Consider the following 22,275-nt stretch of genomic DNA (forward strand, 5'->3'; position numbering starts at 1 on the left):
ACCAAACAAGTCAGAGAGTGACAAAACATTCCTCTCGGCCTCTGGTTATGGATTTAAGAGGGAGCTGCAGGTTTGCACGCAGGATAGATAGGCTGGCTCCCCCTATCAAAATCTGTGGCTATTAGCCACAAGGTATAGATAGGGGCTCTGGGGCAAGTGATGGTCTGTATTCTTGGTGCTTGGGTGGGGGGCAACAGTGGGAGGGCTTCTGGTGTCCTGCCCCCACTGATGGACGTCCTGATGGCACCTGGTATTTTTGGCCACTGTGTGACAGAGTGTTGGACTAGATGGGCCATTGGCCTGGTTCAACATTGGCTTCTCTTATGTTCTGATTTTAAGTCTCGCACAGATTTGGATTTTAGACACTGTAGAATGCACAAAGCACCCTGATATTGAGTTGGCCCTCCCAACCCAGTATGGCCCACATTGGCTGGCAGTGGATCTCCAAGGAAGGGGATCTTTCCCACCCCTGCTGCTTGAGAGGTGAGAATCAAGACCCTTCTGCATCCAGCACAAGAGCTTTCCTACACAGTTCAGGCCCTTTCCTGGTTTTAGGCTTAGTTTTTGGAATTTTACTTTATGTGATGGGTTTGGCTTTTCTTTGAGATTTACTGGTTTATGGCAGGTGCAGCTAGTATCTGTCTCCTCTCTCTGAGTCCCTGAAAATATATTTTGCTGTGCACAATGACTCCCTTACAAACTAAACTATAAGGCTTCAGAATGAAGATGGCGCCACCTGGTGGCCATGTCGTTGCAGTTATGGAGGAAAAATACTTTATCCTGGCCAAAATCATAGATATAAAACCTGGACGAGAACCATACATGCTAACATTTCTCTTCCCTGTACGTGTAAGTATACCCTTTAGAGTGTTGAACCAGGGCTGGAAAGACTTGAGTTCGGGTTTTCACACTGTCATGAGCTTACTGGGTGAACTTGAGCCAACTGTGCTCTCTGGCCTTCTCTCTGTCAGCCTCATCTCTCTGTCACTCACAGGGTTCTTGAGAGGATAAGGTGGTGCAGGGAGAGCCATGTATGCTGCTCTGAAAACTTTGAAGGATGGAATAAAATTCAGAGATAGCAAAATGGTGAGTTATAGATTTTAAGAGTGACCCTGATCATATTAATGAAGCAAAATGGTGAGTTAAAGATTTTAAGAGTGACCCTGATCATATTAATGATTCTTAATTCATAAGTCTAAAAACTTAAGTTTAAAGTTTAGAATACCAGTTTATTTTATGATTCAGGCATCTTTTGTATGGTCAAATCTAGCTTGTGACAACTTGAGTTAGGCCTGGCATAGCCACGACTATCTATTTTATAATTTCTTTTGGATTGTATTATTGGTAAATGCTTCTAATATTGTATGCCAATAAAAGGTATTTGAATTGAATTGAGTTATAGATTTTATTAGGCGCTGATTCACATTTGATATGTCACCCAGAGCCAGGTAACAAGTATTCTAAGGATCACTTCTGGCTCACAAGCCACCAACCAGCCACCCCTATTTGACATTAATAAAGTAAAATAATATGCTGTCAAGCTGCACCTGACTCATGGTGACTCCATCTACAGGTGTTCCAGGCAAAAGATGAGCAGAGGTGGTTTGCCTTCTTCTGCGTAGTAACTGGAGTTTTCCTTGGTGGTCTTCCACCCAAGTACCAAATGTGGCCAGCGCTGCTTAGCTCCCATGCTCTGATGAGCCCAGGCTAAGCTGGGCTATTCAGGGTGCTCCTACATTTGTGTGCGCTAAGTGCCATCAAGTCACTTCTGATGTATGGCAACCCTATGAATTAATATCCTCCAAAACATCCTATTGTTAACAGCCTTGCCCAGGTCTTGCAAACTAAGCACTACAGCTTTATTCGTGAGTCGCTAATAGGAATGGGCACGAACCTTGCCACGAACCTAATTCGTCACGAACATGGCCTGTTCGTGAGGCCTCAGTTCATGAGATTGAGCCTGCAACGAACCTCCCACAAACCTCCATGGTTTTTATGGATGTCCGTGTGGTTCATGCCGGCTGTTCCTGTGGCAGATGCGCTGGGGCCGATCAATTGATTGTCAAGGCAATGCGGGGTGGACTTCTGCAGACCTGGAAACACCAATAGTGGCCGTCCAAACTCCAAACAAAAGAGGCCCGTGTGGGACCCGGGGCATGGAGGAAAGCATGAAAGAGCCTGGGTTGGGGGTGGAAGGAGATGAGGGAGAAGCGGAGGAGGGGTGCATGGCGGCACAGGAGAGAGAGGAGGCAGAGATCTAATGCTTGGGGAAGAAAGAGGAAAGAGATCTCCTTTTTGCAGAAGCAGCAGGAACTTTAGGAAACCGGCCCATGGGGCAGTCGGAGGCCAAAAGGGGGACCCCAGGAGGCCTGGAAGTCGAGGATTGCAGGGTTGGAAGGAAAAAGGCGGGGGGGGGATCTCTTTTTGGTAGAAGAGGAGTGTCAGCTGGAGACTTGCCACAAGTTTGGTGTCTCTAGCCCGCAGGCGGGCCATTCTACCGCATCATGAACCTCACAAGATGAACCGGTTCAGTAAAGGGAAGGTTTGTGGTTCATGGGATCTCACAAACCACGAACCGGGACGAACCTCCATTTTCCCAGTTTGTACCCATCCCCAACTCAACTGTTTTCCCTCCATGTGCAATAATCAGTGCTACCACTAGATGGCACTTTGAGACCATAAGAGGAATGGTGGGTTTTTTGGTATTTTTAATGTGATTATTTTCAAAAGTTTAACAGGTCAAGAAAGTTAGCAGAAGGTGAAAGAAAGATATTTAGGCATTATCCCAGAAGCAAGGTGATACGCTGCCTAGGTAACGAGGAAACGGGCACTGAGCTGCTGCAAACAGTAAAAGGAATGCCTGCTTAGCAAAGAGATGTACAGGAAAGCATCTCCCTTCAGCCTTTTTTTTTACAAAAAAAAAAATTAAATGGCATGAAGGAGAAGGAGACTCCTTTGTCGGGAAGGAGTCTTTCCAAGAAGGGCTCTTTAAAAAATTGGCATGCATGTCTTCATTAATTTTATGTCAATGTCGCCATGTCGCGGTGAGCAGTAAGTGCCCGCAGCTAAATAAGCAATAAGCGCTATTTTTCAAACACGCAAACGCATAAAGATGTCAGCTCAAACTGTTTACTAATTAACACTTAAAAAGACACAAATTAGATATGCGTGGGTAAGAGCAATTATAATCAAGACAAATTTCTCCAGTCATTTGGGATTGGAGGGGGGGGAAGGTAGAGGGTGGGGAGGAACCCCTCCCCCGAAACTCCCAGCTAATCGCTGGAATCAACATTTTTTTTAAAAAAGAAACCTGAATGCTTGCCAGTTAGCAAATATCTTCGTTTAAAGACCATTACACGTGACTGTGCTCTGGAGGGTTGGTTGCTAAAAAGGAGAAGCAAGGGAGATTAAAGAAGAAGAAGGGGGGAGAAAATACCTCCCCAACCAACTTGGAAATCGGCATAACATTAAGCCTTCCAAGTTCTTCCTTGTTTATAGTTCCTTTGTTTAAAAGGCTTGGGAAGACACTGTTGCCGAAATTAAGCAGTTAAACAAACACCTCCCTTGTCAGTTTTAAGAGAGTGATTAATACTGAACATTCGCACTGCTAATTAGAACCTCCCAGGCCTCTTCCAAGCAGAGAATCTCAGAATGGGCTGCCTGGAAAAGGGAACCGAGGCTGTAGGAGGTTCTGTAGGACTTGAAACAAGACACTCGCCACCTGAGGTTGACAGAGAGTCAAGGGTGGCCACGGGGCCCCCTGCTGTGGTGCCCCCAGGCCTGGCTGGAGAGAGACCCCACGTTTCTAGCCCTTCTGGATGAAAAGATTACCCAGCATGTGTGAAGACAAGTCTTGGTGAAGCTTGAGAAGTTTCAGGAGGCCCTGAATAAGATTTCCAGAAGGTTTCCTTGCTCTAAAGTGGCTTTCTCAGACCTCCTTGGTGACTACTGACCCCAGAATACATGATGCAAAACAATAAAAATAAATTGGAAAAATAAATTATGCAAGAGAGTTATAATTTATAAACAATGAAGGATTTGGCTTTTAAAAGAAAAGAATGCTTAAGAAAAAATTCGGCATATGCTGAGACCTCATTGCAAGGGAAGAAATTCTTATCCAACCATCCAAGGCACAGGGATACTGAAGGGATGAAAGACAACGCTCCCCCCCCCAACGACTTACCTCCTTTTCAATTTCTGCCAAGGATTTAATGGTGATGCCCAGGAGATCGACAGGCTGCATCTAGAAGGGAAACCCACAAACATCTAATATAAACCAGAGAACAATCAAGGCAAACAAATCCTCTCATTTCTAGCATTCACTAGCCCATCGGCAAAAATAACTGGATAATGCAATTCCACTCATGCTGTCAGAACGCCACATACTTTCTTAGGGAGGCGCCACCACAATGACAATGACAATGGCTTCTTCCTAAAGAAGACAGGCGTGCGAACGCCATCTTTTCCGTTCTGGGGATAGCGGGACACTTATATGTAAAAGGGTCATATTTTTGACAGAGGTTCCTGTTGCCCACTCTTAAGTCCACTGCTGTCCGCAACTGCACATCATGTCGCTCCTCTCAAAAGTGCAGGTTGAAGTGCCACGGAAACCACTGCTGCGCCTGCATGTGCAACTGGCTGAAATGCACTACAGGGTATGTATCAAGGCGCCCTTTTTGGCTGCCTACATAATTGGTGGGTTTTGCTAAATGTTCTTTGAACAACTGTACTGATCTGGTTTTTCAACAAATGTCAGCCATGCGTATGCAAAGCTGCCTTATACAGGGTCAGACTATTGGCTCTTCTAACCTAGCTCGCGACTCCAACTGGCAGTGGTTCTCCAAACAGCCAGAGCAGAAGACTCACTCAATGTCTGCACAGATTCCTCTTTAACCAAAGATACCAGGGGTTGAATGGGTGACCTTCTGCATGTAGAAGCCTGTGCTCTACCACTGAGATAAGCCTCTCCTCCCGTACAGCTATTTTAAACTCCCTAGTAGGCCAGCTGGGTCAAGAGACAGCCTAGAATTCTATTAATGTTTCATGCCTGCAAAGGCAGGCTGCAGTAAGACCGCTCTGTCAAGAAACTGGTGATTGCTCGTAGGCCACTAGAAGAGGCAGTATGAAGATCAAGGAGTTTTACATGCACGGTTCTCTAACAAGCACCAAGCTGAAAGTTCAAGGCCAAAGCTTTCACAGCTTAAAATGTGAACTTTTGGGGATAAAGTTTGAGTCCAGTGGCACCTTTAAGAAGAGAAGAAGAAGAGATTGGATTTATACCCCACCCTTCACTACCGAAAGGAGTCTCAGAGCGGCTTACAAACTCCTTTCCCTCCCCCTCCCCACAACAGACACCCTGTAAGGTAGGTGGGGCTGAGAGAGCTCTGACAGAAACTGCTCTTTTTCAAGAACAGCTCTTATCAGAACTACGGCTTGCCCAAGGTCATCCAGCCAGGTACAAGTGGAGGAGTGGGGAATAAAACCCAGTTTTCTCAGATTAGAGTCCAAACTGGCTTTAAAACCAACAAAGTCTTTATTCAAGGTATGAGCTTTCATGTGCATGCACACTTGCTCATATACACGCAGAAGTGTGCGTGCACATGAAAGTTCATACCTTGAATAAAGACTTTGTTGGACTTAAAGGTGCCACTGGACTCAAACTTTGTTCTGTTGCTTCAGGACCAGCTTGGCTACCCACATGGATCTAACTGCTGGGGATGTATGTGTAAATTTCCAGAAAGCCACCTCTACCCACTTATTCCGCTGCCCTTCTGTGAAGTGCTTTCCATTATTTTGGGGTCTCTCTCTCAGACACAATCTTCCTGTCTCTATTTTCAATCAAAAGAACCCTCTCCCGCTTTTGAAAACTCACTCCAAAAGGAGAAAAACAGGTTGCTTACCTGTAAATGATGATTTTCGAGTGGTCATCTGTGCATTCACACCCATGGGATACAGTGTGCATGCGCTGGATCAATCGGCATTGTAGCAAGCTCTTAACGGATTTTCGCGCCCAGACCTCGGGCATGCGCAGGAACCCCACCACGCATGCCCAGAGGAGGGGGCGCGGACATCCCGCCAGTTCCCTCGAACTGCCGCGAATCAACCCCTATGGAATATGTAGAAGCTGACAGCAGTGGGGAAGGAGGGCGGATGGTGTGAACGCACAGATGACCACTCGAAGATCATCAGTTACAGGTAAGCAACCTGTTTATCTTCGACGTGGTCTCTGTGCTTCACACCCATGGGAGATTAGCAAGCAGTAGCCTACTTGGAGGAGGGTGCTGGCAGGTCTTTTACTGCGTAGCCAAAGACAGAATGTGACGTCCCATGTTGGTATTCGCGTTCTTACAGACGTCTAGGGCGTAGTGCCTTATGAAGGTATTAGGCGTGGCCCACGTAGCGGCTTTGCAAATGTCCATCAGTGGCACTCCCTGGAGGAAGGCAGTGGAAGTCGCGACAGGCCTGATAGAATGAGCCCTGATAGGGCCAGGCAATGGCTGTTTGGCAATAAGGTAGCAGAGGTGGATGAGACCCGCAATCCACCTTGATAGGCGGTGAGCCGTGATGCGAGTGCCCAGCCTTGCTGGCGCATAGAAGATGAAAAGTTGAGAGTCACGTCTCGTTGGACGGGTTCTATTTAAGTAAAACAGGATTGCACGCTTCGTATCCAACGTGTGTAACAGCCTCTCCTCTGAGGGTGTCGGTGCCGGGAAGAGATCCGGGAGGAAGACCTCTGCCTGTAGGTGAAATTCTGACACTACCTTTGGCAGGAACGAGATGTCAGGTACGAGGCGGATGCCGTCTGGCAAAAAAGACAAGTAAGGAGTGTCATGTCTGAAAGCCAGTATTTCTCCAACTCGCCTTGCTGAAGTGATAGCAACCAGAAAGGCCGTTTTCCACGACAGGAATTTTATGTCGCAAGTTGCGAGTGGCTCAAAAGGTTTCCTGGTGAGTTGGCGAAGGACCAGGGGAAGGTCCCAGGGGACGACAGGAGTTTTGATGGGAGGGTAAAGGTCCCTTCAAAAAACATTTAGAAAGTGGATGCGAGAACAGTGTGCATCCCTCAACTTGAACATGGTAGGCCGAAAGTGCGGCCAAATAAACCCTTAACGAGGAATGTGAAAGTCCCGAGTCAGCGAGAGACAGGAGGAAATCGAAAACTTTCTCGAGACCTGCGGAGGTGACTCGAGGGGCATCGTCACCCAAAGAGGAACAGAATTTTTGCCACTTGAAATGATACGACTTTCGTGTAGTGGACTTTCTGGAGTTTAGCAAGACATTTGCTATGCAGGCGGAAAAGCTGTTGACGCTGCTCTCCAGGCTGTCAACTTCATTCGTGGCACGTTGTGGTATAGGAGGGGGGACTCGGTTAGGAAAAGGAGGTCTTGTGCTGGAGGAAACTGGTGGTAGACCCCTCGCTGACAGATTGAGGATGGTTGAGAACCGTGGATGCCTTGGCCACCATGGGGTTATGAGGACGCAGTCTGCTCTGTCGCTGATGATTTTGTGAACCACTCTCAGAAGCAGAGGCAGTGGAGGGAAGAGGTAGAGAAATCTTCTGGACCACGGATAGAGGAGACCGCCCCCTAGAGACTGGGTCCCTGCCACCTCGGGTGCAGAACAGAGGGCACTTTTTGTTCGCCCTGGTGGCAAAAACATCTATCTGGGGGAACCCCCGCCTGTGGAAGAGTGGAAGAAGGTACGTTGGATTCATTTCCCACTCGTGGAGACTGAGTCCTGCCCGACTCAGGTGGTCTGCCTGTACATTCATGAGCCCTGGGATGTGCGTGGCGACTAGGAAGAAGTTGTGGGCGATGCAGAAGTCCCATAACTAGAGGGCGAGGTCGCAGAGGCATTGGGAGACAGTGCCCCCTTGCTTGTTCACATAACTGAGGGCAGTAGTATTGTCCATGAGGACCGTGACACATTTCCCCTCGATCAGGGGTAGGAAACTGGTGACAGCGAACTGTATTGCAAGCAGTTCCAGGAAATTTATGTGCCGATTTCATTTCTGAGTCCCATCTGCCTCCGACACAAAGTCCCATCATGTGGGCGCCCCAGCCTGAGAGGGAGGTGTCTGTCATTAGGGTCATTTGGGGTGATGGAGGATGGAAGGGTGTTCCCTGGAATAGGTTGGAAGGGACAGTCCACCAAAGTAAAGAGTCCCGTACCTTGACAGGTGGGAATAGGAGGGTGGTGTGTGTGTCTCTCTCTGGATTGAAACTGTGGATAAACCATAGTTGCAGGTGACACATTTTTAACTTGGCAAAAAACAGGACTGATGTAGTAGCAGCCATGAGGCCAAGTAGCCTTTGTATTTGAAAGGCTGTCACTGAGGGCCGGGTACGGATGACACTGGCTAGGTTGATGATGTCGGCTGCCCTGTTTTGTGGCAGGTAGGCTGTGCAAATCGTGGAGTCCAGTAGCGCACCGATGTAGTGTATTTTCTGGACTGGTTGAAGTTGAGACTTTTCCAGATTGACTTGTAGACCCAGGTTTTCCAGGAGGACCAGTTTCTCGTTGATGTTTGAGACTAGGGCGTCCCTGGAAGTCGCTACCAAGAGCCAATCGTCGATGTACGGGTAGACGGAGATACCCTTGAGACGAAGAAAGGCCGCGACCACCACCATCGTCTTTGTGAAGACTCTTGGTGCACTTGAAAGGCCGAATGGCAGGGCTGCATATTGGTAATGATGTCGACCAATTGCGAAGCGTAGGTATTGGCGGTGGGACGGGTGGATGGTGAGGTGGAAGTACGTGTCTTGGCGGTCGAGGGTGGCCATCCAGACATTTTTCTGCAGGAGTGGCATAATCTGCTGTAAGGACACCATGAGGAAGCGGTGGTAGCTCACAAAGCGGTTTAGCGCCCGTAGATCTATTATCGGTCGAACGCCTCCGTCCCGCTTTGGAACAGTAAAATAGTGGAAGTAAAATCCCAGGAGTGGTATAATCTGCTGTAAGGACACCATGAGGAAGCGGTGGTAGCTCACAAAGCGGTTTAGCGCCCGTAGATCTATTATCGGTCGAACGCCTCCGTCCCGCTTTGGAACAGTAAAATAGTGGAAGTAAAATCCCTTGCCGTGTAGATGCAGTGGCACCGGGTCGATGGCTCCCTTTTGCAGAAGGATGGACACTTCTTCCAGGAGGGCTGGAGAAGGGGGTGTGGAGACGAAGACAGGAGTGATGGGGTTCTGAATGAATTCTATACGGTAGCCCTAGGTTAAGATGGACAGCACCCATTCATCTGTGGTGAAGAGGTGCCAGGTTTGGAGGAAAGGTTTAGATGTGTTGGATGTGACTGGGAGATATGGAAGTCAAAAACCCTGCTTGGCGGACTTTGCCTGCTTACTGTGGGAAGACTGTTGTCCCGAGCCAAATCTAGGTTTCTGGAATGTGGGTTTCTGGCCTCCAGAGGATGTACGTAGCCTCCATTGCCAGTCAGGAGATTGACAGTTTGGGGTGCATTTTTGCCAGGGTCTGGACCAGGGACGAGGTCGGTAATGTTGCCTAGTGGATGAGGAAATGCCCAGAGCACGAGAAACTTTTATGCTTTTATCCATATCTTGTAATATGGCGTCTGTAGTACTGTTAAACAGACCAAGACCATCAAAGGAGAGGTCCTCTATGTATGACCTAGTATCTGGCTGTAGATTGGTGTTGTGTAGCCTAGCTAGGAATGCCTTCGGAGAGCTATGGCTGAAGACATTGTCCTTGAGGAAGTGTCTAGGGCATGTTTGGAGGTATTGATTTGTTGCTTTGCCAGCACCATGCCCTCCTTTTGGATGATGCGGGCTGCCTAATGCTTGTCTTCTGGAAGGTAACCCAGAAGTTCAGCAAGCCTTTCCCACAAAGTGTTCTGATATCTACTCATACACGCTAAGTAATTGGTGGTCTTTACTCCTAGTGCTTGCAGAGAGTACAAACGTCGTCCGAATGCATCTAACTTTCTGCTCTCTTTGTCTGAAGGTGCAGAATGTGTTCTCTTGGACTTGGATGAGGATGTGACTACCATGGAGTTTGGTTGAGGATGGGCGAATAAAAATTCTGCTCTTGTTTCTTGGACTCTGTACATATGGTCCAAGCGATGTGTGGACACTGGAGCTGATGACGGTTTATCCCATGGGGCCTTTACTGCCTGTAACAGGAACGTAGACATGGGGAGTGCTATAGCCGTCGATGTATCTAGCTGGACGACATCGAAGACGGCATCTGTTACCTGTGGATGTGGTTGTATGACTGAAAGGACGAGTGTGCCATTCCTTTTATAAGGTCTTCGTAGGAGGTTAAATTATCAGACTGAGTCATCGGCTACTGCCTGGTTAGGAGATGGCTGGTCAGGGGATCTGTGGACATCTGAAGCCCCTGTATCAGAATCCTCATCCACAGAGTAAGAGGAATCGGGCTCTGGCAACTGTACCGGAGTGGTCTTGACCTGACTGGTTGGATCTGTTGACGGTGGGATAGGGGGACTGGGAGGACGATATTGATCCAGTCGATGTCGAGGAGGGTCATCAGATGGATGATCGGGTGGACGGGAGAGAGACGCCGAAGGCCTCGATCTATAGGGTGACCGTGATCTGTGGGTAGAGTAACGATCCCAATCAGAGTAACCTGCTGGAGTCAACCATGGCATGGATGCGGGTGGATAAGCCCCATAAAGATAACGCAGTTGGCAGTTATCCCAGGAGAGAGGAGGAGGGGGTGGGGCAGGAAGACTGATGGGGATCTACTCCTAGAGCGGGAGCATCTGGGAGACAGTGTAGGATCTTGTCTCCGTGTGCGGTCCCTATTAGCCGAATCATCGATATCGAAGGGTCGCTCCTCGGCGAACAGATGGGGAGGATGACGTTGAGTGCTTTTAGGGATCTGTCGATGCCCAGCTGCATCGATATCGGCATGGCACTCCGAGCCATGTCGATGACTGAGCAGAGGGAGAGCGATCCGTGCCCAGGGGATGACTGAGGATCTCGACATTATCGATGTCAGAGAAAGGACGCATATCGACCAGCGTGTCATGGCCTAGCTGGTGTATGGGAGAATCCAGTAGCTGGATGGTTGGTATCGGTGGAGCGATCGGAGCCTCTGATGCCGATACTGCCGTTGGAGCAGGGGGCACGTTAGGGGCATTACCTGGTGCAGTACCCGCTACATTCACAGACTTTGCCGCCTTTAGGGCCTTAAAGGAGCCCTTTTTGGCCGACTTGTGCTCTTTACCCGTCTTCTGTTTCCTTTTCACAGGCGTCAATGCTGAAGACTGCACCGTCGGTGCTGAACGCTTTGATGTCGACTGAACGATGTTGGATGAGGGCTTCGAAACTGGAGCCGTCGATGTTGATGGTCTTACTGGGCCTTCTGAGTCCATGACTGAAACAGGGTTTAGCGCTGACTCAGGTAATGCTACTCGGAGTCGTGACACTCAGTTTTTTCTAGTTTGATTGGAAAACTTGGCGCAGTGTCGACAGGACTTTGGTCGGTGTGTCTCGCCAAGACAAAAAATGCGGGGGTTGTGGCCATCAGGTGGAGCAAGCTTACTGCCACAATCCCTGCAACGCCTGAAAAAGCCCCACTTCTTCTCCATAAAATAAGCAAAACGGAGAAGAAAAAGAGGTGTGGGGTGGGGAGCCTGAAGGCCAGAGTGAGGTAAACGAAAAAACTTCCCCCGAAACTAAACAAAGTTCTTTTTTTTTTTTAAGAAACAACAAAACAACAAAGGTAGAAGCGGGGAAAAAAAGAAAACTGAGGAGAAAACTGAAGAGCTCTGAGGAGAAAAAAAGCTACTGATCAGACCGACAAAAGGAAGGTGCTTCCAACGTGGCGAAAAGAAAGGAACTGGCGGGATGTCCGTGCCCACCACTCTGGGCATGCGTGGTGGGGTTCCTATGCATGCCCGAAGTCTGGGCGCGAAAATCCATTAAGAGCTTGCTACAATGCCGATAGATCCAGCGCATGCGCACTGTATCCCATGGGTGTGAAGCACAGAGACCACGTCGAAGATCCTGCCATATGAAGTCCATGGAAATAGCAGCCAAATGGGAGGGAGGGGTTTAACTTTGGCTCAGCGGTTGTTTTTAATTGATATGACCTGTTACATCTTTGTGGCTCCCTTTTCTCCTGGATTTAATGTTCCTAAACACAATGCTATGTACTGCTTCAATGACATGACATGACATAAGTTTACAAGTTTATGCATGGGATAGAGCAGGTAGAGAAAAAAGTACTTTTCTCCCTTTCTCACAATACAAGAACTTGTGGGCACCCAATGAAATTGCTGAGCAGTTGGGTTAGAACAGATAAAAGGAAGTACTTCTTCACCCAAAGAGTGATTAACACATGGAATTCACTGCCACAGGAGGTGGTGGCAGCTACAAGAAGAAGAAGAGAAGAGATTGGATTTATACCTCACCCTTCACTACCCACAGGAGTCTTAGAGCGGCTTACAAACTCCTTTCCCTTCCCCTCCCCATAACAGACACCCTGTGAGGTAGGTGGGCCTGAGAGAGCTCTGACAGAAACTGCTCTTTTTCAAGAATAGCTGTGCCAGAACTATGGTTTGCCCAAGGTCATCCAGCAGGTGCAACTGGACGAGTGGGGAATCAAACCCAGTTCTCCCAGATTAGAGTCCGCGCACTTAACCACTACACCAAACTGGCTACAAGCACGGACAGCTTCAAGAGGGAAATGGATAAACATATGGAGCAGAGGTCCATCAGTGGCTATTAGCCACAAGGTATAAATAGGACCTCTCGGTCTGGGGCAAGTGATGCACTGTATTCTTGGTGCTTGGGGGGCAACAGTGGGAGGGCTTCTAGTGTCCTGGCCCCACTGGTGGACCTCCTGATGGCACCTGGTATTTTTGGCTGGAAAAACAAGGAACTGTGAGGTAACTGCGCTAGAAAATATTTCAATAATGATCACAAAATTTATACAAAAATGTGTACAAAAATCTGCATATATAATGCACAAAGGCAGTTGAAAATGGTGATATTGACGATGATCTCCAGAATGTTCTATCGTTTCGATACTATTCTTCCAAATGTGGATGAAAGCAGCGACTCTTGGTCTGTTATTTCAACAGGTACGTATCAACAATTTCATTAATTTTCACCGATGTATCATAACATAGTTGCAAGAGATTGTCTGAAAGGACGTTCCTAGGGCAAAGTGCTTGTATAATGTCCTGCCACAAATTCTGTTAATCGCTTAAGGTGCTACTGGACTCTCACTCTTTTCTTCTCAGGGAGTGGCTGTAGTAAGTGTGCAACGAGTCACCCCCACCATCTCATCAAAACTGACAGCAATCTAATAAATCCATTTTAAGAACAGTGCCCTACAACTCTGTTTTAGAAGCCTCCTTGCCTTTCTGATGCATAGTGGGGCACAACGTCTGTGCCGAACATATGTTGGCAAGAGCATCTAAAGAATCTTAAGAGGGGGATTAGTAGGGGCTTAAGTTCCTCTGGCATTTGGCCTAGCAGCTGTGGAATTCCAGCTTCCTGGCAACGGAAAAGAACCTGGAGACAAATACCCCCCCCAAAGGCCCCTCTCCAGGAAAGCTATGCTCTCAACCCCCCAGGGCCGTCTAGTTACAGCACTCTAGCTGCACGCAAACCTCTGGCTCAAAAATTTGAGTCCATTCTGTCCTAAAGGCACCTAGCAAAGAAGAGAAATATAAACACATCCTGTATGTTACAAGTCAAAGTTCGAGTCCAGTGGCACCAACAAAGTTTTATTCAAGGTGTGCACGCATACAGGGAACATACAGGGAACAATACTAACCTACATGAATGGATGTTTAAAGAGGATGCTCTAATAGACGCCACTTTTGATCTCCCAATTGAGGTTTGCGCCATGGTTTAAAATAATTAAAAAGGATCATTCCAGAGCCTCTTACTTAAACAACCTCGTATAATCTCAGGAGGCCCCTTACCTCAGTGCGTTTTCAAACGATGCCTTCGGAGATGCTAGCTGGTCGCTATAGGAAAGCCCCAGTAGACCAACGCATCTGCATATGTGGGCAGTCAGTGGAAGACCTTCCCCATTATATTCTGGCGTGTCTTTTATATGTAGAACCTAGGGCCAAATTTTTAGCAAAGATATTGACAGCCCTATACCCCCTGTCTGATTATGATAAGATGGCCTTCATCTCTTCAAGGTTGGCTCTCTTTGCCTTGGCCGCAAGAAAAATTAGAGCAAAGAAATCAAATAGTACCATTGAAACTAAGTGAGTGTTCTTTAAAGGTCTTATCAGATTTAAATATTACAGGCTGAGGTAGTTTTAACAGGTTTTATATGTTTTATAGATTTTTTTATTATTATACGTTATACACAAACTCTCTGAGAGTGTTTGATACTGTAAAGGCCTATGGCCACATACAATAAAGTGATTCTGATTCTTTCGTGCGCACACACACTTCTGCAGATAAGAAAGCTTATACCTTGAATAAAACTTTGTTGGTCTTAAAAGGTGCCACTGGAACTTTTTCCTGCTGCTTCAGACCAATGCAACAACCCACCTGAATATATGTTACAGGGCTGGTCAACTTAAAAGGTTCCACTGATTTAGTGGACAGCACACTTCTTAAAAACCTGTTGATTTTCACTGCCAAAACTTACAGAACATGCTAACAACTGGCATTATCTTAGAAGAGCTCTTGCCCATCACCCACGGGAGAGGATTCCTGTTCTAAGATGGTGCTGTCTAGCATCATGCGACTAAACATAGAAGTATGCATCAGAACACTTGTTTTTATTCCTATACAAATTTGGGCAAACTTAATCAATTAATCAGATGTTTCAATCAACTATTTTGTCAATTAGGTGACAGCATTAATCTGTACATTTCACTGAAATAAGGTGTAAGGCCTATTTAGCATTTCGGTTTTGTGATTATGGTGACACGAGTCAGTTGGTACTGGACATGATACGGCACCTTGAGAAACTCGTGATTCAGAAAAGTTGCTGGCTCTCAAGGATGGGCAAAACAGATTTGGAAGTACGTGGGAAATGTCTTAAAATGCAATAAAATGCCTGCTGGTAATTATTAGGGTGGGGGTGGATCTGGGGTTTTATTCTTTTTTGATGCTTTAATTGCATATTGTAAGCTGTCTTGAGTTGTACAAAAAGACAAGATACAAATGTTTTAATAAATAATTACATAATGTGTCCACGTGACAACTAATGAGAGCAGAGAGAACCCGAGTTTCGTAAATCAGAGACAACGGTCATGTGAATGGCTAAAACAATGGGGCAGAAGTACAGATCAGGGCTACGGATGTACAAAGATGCCCGCCTTCCTTCCTTCTTTCCTTTTTTGTTTTGCATGCTGACATTGCCAGACTGTTCATTATTGATGTCCCCTTTTCATTTCGCTTCTTTTTACAGCATTTCTAAGTTACATGCTGTTCATACAACACGGACACAAAAATAACGTTGAATATTAAGTTTGATGAGAGAAAGCCAGCATGGGGAGAGAGTGCGGAAACTGAGACTCATGGATTTCATTTGTACAAGGAGAAATGTGACTGAAATGGGGACTTTTGTGAGAAACTGGGTCCGCAACATTCGGCGGCGCCCCATAACAGAGCAATCACTGCCTCTGGGGAAGGAACTCTATACTCGAATCACCAGTTCTTGGAAGCTGTCATTGTCTTCTTCACTTGGGAGGGGGATGCACCTATTTCCCATCTCAATCTCCAAATAAGTCAACAATCCTAGAACAATTCTGCAGCACGAAATATCGGTACCTATGAAGGTCTTGAGCCGGAGGGGGAAAAAGAACAGAGAAGATGGAAGAGGTTTTTCTTGAAACCCACGTTTCTGTTGCCTGGACTCCAGCGGAGGTCCATCTGCTGCCTCATTAGGACGTAACGACCTCTCAACTTCCTAGAGTGGAATTGGTAAACAGGGCCAGAGAGGCCTCTCGCTCTGTGGCAGCTGGAGGCCGGCCAGCATCGCCATGGCAACCAAGCAGAGTTGGGTCAGCTAAAGTTACTTTGCACTCCATGGGTGGAATGGCTGACATTTTTCAAGATTTAAGCAGCTTCCAGAAATAGGGATCAGGAGGAGTCACAGACTGGGTTTTATTTGGACGGAGAGCAATACTGGTGAACACAGAGGGAAGGGGCCATCATTGTATTCTTGGGTTTTTAAAAATTAAATGGTTTCCAAGAACAATAGCTTTGCAATGCTTATTTCTGGCCTAATTCTCACCAAAAGCAGATGAGGAGATAAACCAGTTCAGCTATTATGTTTTCTTTTATCCCACTCTTTCTCCAAGGGGCTCAGGGAGATGTATAAAGTTCCCTTGTTTTATTGTCACAATAATCCTGTGCAGTAGGATAAAGCTGAAAGACAGTGAATGGGACAAGGTCACACCATGAGAGTCATGGTTAAGTGGGAACCTGAACCCTGGTCACCCCAGGCGTTGCACTACAACATGTACTGGTCCATACTTGGTTCTGGACTATACCACTATAGGCTCCTGCGCTACAGTCTCCTGGGGGGGGGTCATCAATGTATTGAAAGTTTGCTCAACAGGAAGAAGAACAAGCTAGAAACTTTCAACCTGCCAGCCTAATTGTACATGTTCAGGCGATTTTTAAATATGGAGGAGCCTTCAAACAAGTGAACCCCACCTGCCATTTGAAGTAGTACAGTGCAGTCCAAACTTTTACTACTCCATCTGCTGGACAAAGTTTGAGTCCAGTGGCATCTTTAAGACCAACAAAGTTTCTTTCAAGGTGTAAGCTTTCGCGTGCACCTGAATCTACTCCATCTGCTGTTTGTGTGTGAAAACCAAAGCCAATGCTACAAATGGGCTTCAGACCAAGCTACACACACGAGGAAGTGCTGGAGCTGCTTTGCCAAAACACACAGAGAATTATCTTGGCCCAACTGATCCAGCATTCTGTGTCCAACTGTAGGCAGCTTTGGGAAGCTTACAGGATATGAAGGAGAAGAAGAAGGAGGAGAAGAAGAAGGAGGAGAAGGAGAAGAGGAGGAGGAGGAGGAGGAGATTGGATTTATACCCTGCCCTTCACTCGGAGTCTCAGAGCGGCTTACAAATGCCTTTCCCTTCCCCTTCCCACAACATGCACCCTGTGAGGTAGGTGGGGCTGAGAGAGCTCTTTCCAAAATTGCTCTTTCAAGGACAGCTCTTGTCAGAACTATGGCTTCCCCAAGGTCATTCAGGAGCTGCAAGTGGAGGAGTGGGGAATCAAGCCCGGTTCTCCCAGATTAGAGTCCGCACACTTAACCACTACACCAAACTGGCCTTCCTCTGTTGTTTATGCCAAGGTGCACTGCCTACATACACAAACACACACATACCCATGAAGCTGCCTTACAGAGAACCAGACCACTGGTCCATCAAAGTCAGTATTGTCTACTCAGACTGGCAGTGGCTCTCCAGGGTCTGAGGTTCTTCACATTACTACAACCTGAGACTTACTGGAGATGCCAGGGATTGAGACCTGGGACTTCCTGCATGCTTCTACTACTAAGTCATGGCCCCTCCCAATCTATTAGTCATCATAGTTACCAGCTGCCAACAAACCTATCATCCATGGGTTTGTCCACTTGTAAGAGTCACACGAGCCCACATCTTGAACCCACTTTGAATCCATGTTGTCTCTAGGCCCTTATGAAATAGGGAACAGATTCTCGCTCCCTGGCAGCAGATGCAACAAGGTGGGCCGTTTCAGAACGGAGATGAGCTGCAGGTCAGCGACATTAACTCACCCCTTCGGAAGCGCAGGCAAACTTCTCCGAGATCATAAAAGGCACGCCTTCCATGGCTGCAAAGACACAGAAAGAAGGCATCATCATCATCACTGAACATCTCATTACCAGCTGACTGATTCCCCGTGACCTTTTGCTTGAAGCCTCCTAAGTGGCCCACAAGACGGATAACACACAGCAGGTACAATAGAAGACAGAAGTACTCGGCCTTGCCTGAATGGATATCAACACGCTTTTCAAGGGCCTGTACACTTCCCAGTTCTCCAGATCACAAGATACGTCTGGCTACGTGCAAGATGCAAAGAGCATGCTGAAAACTAAGCATGCCAGAGGCTGGTCAATGCCCGAGACCTTCTGGGAACCCTATGCATGCCACCTCAGGTTCCATCAAGAGGGACGAGAAGCAAGACCACAAATACAATTAATAAAATCAAAATAGTTTAGAATTGCCAAGGGAACATCTGCATTGCTGCTGCAGCCCTATTTTGCTGGGAGTCATACCTCTAGAGTCCTGTGCTTCTACCTCCACACACCCCAGTACCTACACCAAGGATACTGATGCAAGAATATGGGAAGGGCAGAGCAAAAAAAACCCACACTCAACAATGTTGCCTCCAAGTCTTAGACCTGGAAATCACTTGCATCACCCCATTCTGCATGTCCCCCACATTAGTAATCTGACACGACCAGCTCTGAAAACAGAAGAAGCACCCGGAAATTCACACAAAACTGACTGTTAGCACATTTTCATTGGAAGAAAATAATTAAATAATCATCATCCCGAGGAAAGAAACAGCCAGGACGGAGGATGTCTCTCAAAGAGACACAACTTCTTCTCATTCTGCGGAAACCTAATGCCAAGACCTGGTGGTGAGCCCAGCCCCCAATTTGCCCTCCTCTCCCGTGGAAGACAGTTTCAGAACTCTTCCATCCCTTTCAGGTTGAGAATCGAGCCAGGGATGTTTCCAAAACATGCTCACTCTGCCTGCCTGCACAGGTTGTCTGCACAAGGCTTGTGAGACTGTACATAGGACTGTACCAGGATTCCCTGTGTGATGTTTAATGACGGACATAAACATATTGGTAAAACACTGTAGAAAAAAAGATACAGTTATATGTGCAATTGTATCAGGATTGGTTTGTTGTATAGTTTTATTACTGTGTACTGCTAATGGGCGGCGGGGGGGGGGGGGAGAGACCATGCAGATGATGGGAAGGAACGGAGCATTCTGTGATAATGGAATTAAATTGGAGAAATTCTCATAGTTAAACAGGAATTCAAAAGGAGCAAAATACAACACAGGGGGAAATTATGGAGTAATAAAGACAGACGAAGTGCGCGCGCGCATGTGTGTTAATCTTCTCACCCCTAAATCAAACCTTAATTAACTTTGTTTACTTTGCATGAGCGATAACCTTTCCACATCTTGAAAAAAACCTTTGTGATATTTTATTAATTTGTTTGGTTAAAACAAAAGAGAAAATGCACACTTATCAGGTACACAAATGATTACTGCTACAGTAAATCAAAGGTGCCAATTATTGCCTGTGCTTTATTTTCCTAATAAAGAAAAGTTTTCTGATTTTTAATTTTTTTTACATTTTAATATTTTTTTAATCCACGGTAATTTGTTAACTTGGACACAGTAGTCGACTTGTGCTATTTGGTTTCTTGTTCGCCGCAGAGATGTGAATGGGTGAAACATTCTCTAAGACAAGTGTTTTGTGGGTTTTTTTTTTGCAAAATGTATAGTATGACATTTTTTATGCAAGACAAAGTGAACCATTAGAGGATGATAATTCCTATGCATGCTGCAGAGGTAGGTTTATTGTTTAAATGTGACTAATTTTGTCCACAATTAATATGCACTGTGCATGATGAAATACCACCGGAGAATTCAATGCTTTCAGTGTTGTAAACTCTAACTCAATATCCAAATACGGTGCTAGCCCTACTGAGTCTGTACACGACTTTTTCTGTCCAAAAAATACACTTTATTTGACCTACAAAGCTTTTGTTTTATATTTTCAACTCCCCCTGTAACCCCATAGCATTCAGATGGAAAAAACGAAGATACATGTGCTAAAGCAGCATAGGGTGCATCATTTTGCAGCTGTATCTCTCTCTCCAGTATTAAGTATATTCACAACATTTCTTGTGGTGCAACCTTAGGAAGAGCTGTGTCAACAGCAGTGGACATGGCAGATGACTGGCAGTTGGCACTGCAAGACAGTTCCTAAATACGCTGCACAGTACAAATTTACAAGTTATAAACTACGTATTTTGTTACTGTTAAAGCAGTGATATAAGTACTGCATATATTATTTTAATCCCCCCCCCTTAACTGGCGATGCCAAGGACTGAGCCTGGAGTTTTCTGCACACAAAGCAGGCGCTCAGAACACAGGGAGCTCCCTTAATGCCAAGTTAGATCATTGGTCCATCTAGTTCAGCACCACCTACTCTTTGTCATGCAAGCCATGTGCTTCACTGGTGATCCTCAGCCCCTCTACGAACCTTCATCTCCTGGGCATTTAAAACATAATGGGTCACCTGTGCCTGTTTTGCTTACGCAATCAATTTGGGAGATATATACCATGCCATTTTTTCCAGAGAAGGAACAACAGCTCTGTGCCAGCTGCACAGTATTCTGTGAATGTTGGTTTTCAGATTTTTTTTTTTAAAGCACAAATTTCTGACCCATCTGGTTTACAAGCTTTAGTGTAACTGTTAACATGGCAGTCAGCTGTTTAAACAGAATAAGGTGTGCAGCAAGTTTAAGGCCCTATAAAACAACTTTTACAAGGAACGTCACTGAGTTTCGCAACACCAGCATGGGTTTTCTTGCAGCCAGCTGTACCCAAAGGGTGGTTATAGGCCATCTCACTTCCCTTGCAGCTAAGGACTGCTTGAACTTCCTTGGGATTTGGGGCAAAACCAGACTCTCCCAACAAACAATTTAATAAAAATGATCTGTCTACTGATTCTGCCTTGTTTGTCCCCCCATATACACTCCAGTCTGCAGACTTGCTTATCATAGGTTCCTTTCACACGCAGAAATTGCCGCGGAAGAGGCACGAATGCCCGGCGGATTATAGGGGCGCGATCACACAGGAACATCTGGCAAGTGTAGCACACCCATTGACCATCCATAGCATCCAGCAGAAGATGCGGAGTTAAAAAGTACCCGGGAAAGCCTACTAGCAAACCGTTTGCAACGGGCCATGGATGATTGCTCCAGCGCACTCCTCTCGCCTAGTTGAAGTGCGGCAGAAACATGCACCGACGAACAAAAACCTGATTCACCGCCGTCGCGTCTGATCGCATTCTGGTGGGTCAAACTGCACCGGCACAAAAAGCCACACCTCCCCCCGCATTATCTGGCCCATGTGACCGGGGCCACAGTGTATTAAGACTGCTGTTTCAGCAACCATTCATTTTTATCCCACCCCTCCTCACAGGATCTCCATATGGTATGTCTTTCTCCCTCTTCCGCTTTATCCTCACAACAGTCCTGTGAGGTTGGACAGGCTAAGAGTGAAGGAGTAACTGGCCTGAAGTTACCCAGTGAACTTTACACTTGAGTGGGATTTGAACCCAGATATCCCCAGTCCTCGAGCAACATTTTAACCACTATATCACACACTTCATCTGGGACCAGGCCTAATTTGTGGGATCAGGAAGAAAAGATAGTCAGACCTTTTGGGTTTTGGATTCCTAATGTAGTGTTATAATTCTCACTTAGAGTGCAAAAGACCCCGAGTTCGAATCCTCTATAAATCCTAACAGAAATGGAGGGTGATGTTTCCAAATTGGCCTTTATGAGAAATGGGTTGTAGGAATTAGATGACCTTTGACCTAATCTAGCAGGACTCTTCACATGTAGTGAGGAAAGCGTCCTGTCTCTTAAGCCAGTTTGGTGTAGTGGTTAAGTGTGCAGACTCTAATCTGGGAGAACCGGGTTTGATTCCCCACTCCTCCACTTGCACCTGCTGATGTGACCTTGGGTCAGTCACAAGCTCTGGCACAGCTGGTTCCTGAAAGAGCAGTTTCTGTCAAGAGTTCTCTCAGCCCCACCCACCTCACAGGGTGTCTGTTGTGGGGAGGGGAAGGGAAAGGAGTTTGTAAGCCGCTCTGAGATTCCAAGTGAAGGGCGGGGTATAAATCCAATCTCTTCTTCTTCTTCTTGCCATTATTACTCCAAAATAACTTTGAAGCTAAGCAGAGAAGCATGAGAGGGGTTATTATGCCTGGCACCAGTACCATTTACAGCTTCTTGTCCCCTTCCTCCTTCTTCTACACAGATGTCTTTAAGGAACCACCTTACTTACAAACGAAAATTCATCGTGAAAAAAGTAGAGAGCCAGTTTGGTGTAGTGGTTAAGTGCGCGGACTCTAATCTGGGAGAACCGGGTTTGATTCCTCACTCCTCCACTTGCAGCTGCTGGATGACCTTGGGCAAGCCATAGTTCTGTCAGAGTTGTTCTCTCAAGGACAGTTCTCCAGAGAGCTCTCTCAGTCCCACCTCCCTCAGAG

General features: G+C 46.5%; 1 protein-coding gene across 1 annotated transcript in view; it reads right to left on the reverse strand.

Annotated features, from left to right (window-relative positions):
* The window catches only part of MVB12B (multivesicular body subunit 12B), a 135,911-nt gene that overhangs the window by 14,883 nt on the left and 98,753 nt on the right, over nt 1–22,275 (reverse strand). The window contains exons 8-9 of the mRNA XM_015426063.1: nt 17,740–17,795; nt 4,184–4,243 (exon numbers count right to left, since the gene is read on the reverse strand). Of these exons, the coding sequence (XP_015281549.1) occupies nt 4,184–4,243; nt 17,740–17,795 (116 nt within the window). The remainder of the gene's footprint in view (nt 1–4,183; nt 4,244–17,739; nt 17,796–22,275) is intronic.

The sequence above is a fragment of the Gekko japonicus genome, unplaced genomic scaffold, assembly GCF_001447785.1.
Source record: "Gekko japonicus isolate JY-2015 unplaced genomic scaffold, Gekko_japonicus_V1.1 scaffold22, whole genome shotgun sequence".
NCBI lineage: Eukaryota > Metazoa > Chordata > Lepidosauria > Squamata > Gekkonidae > Gekko > Gekko japonicus.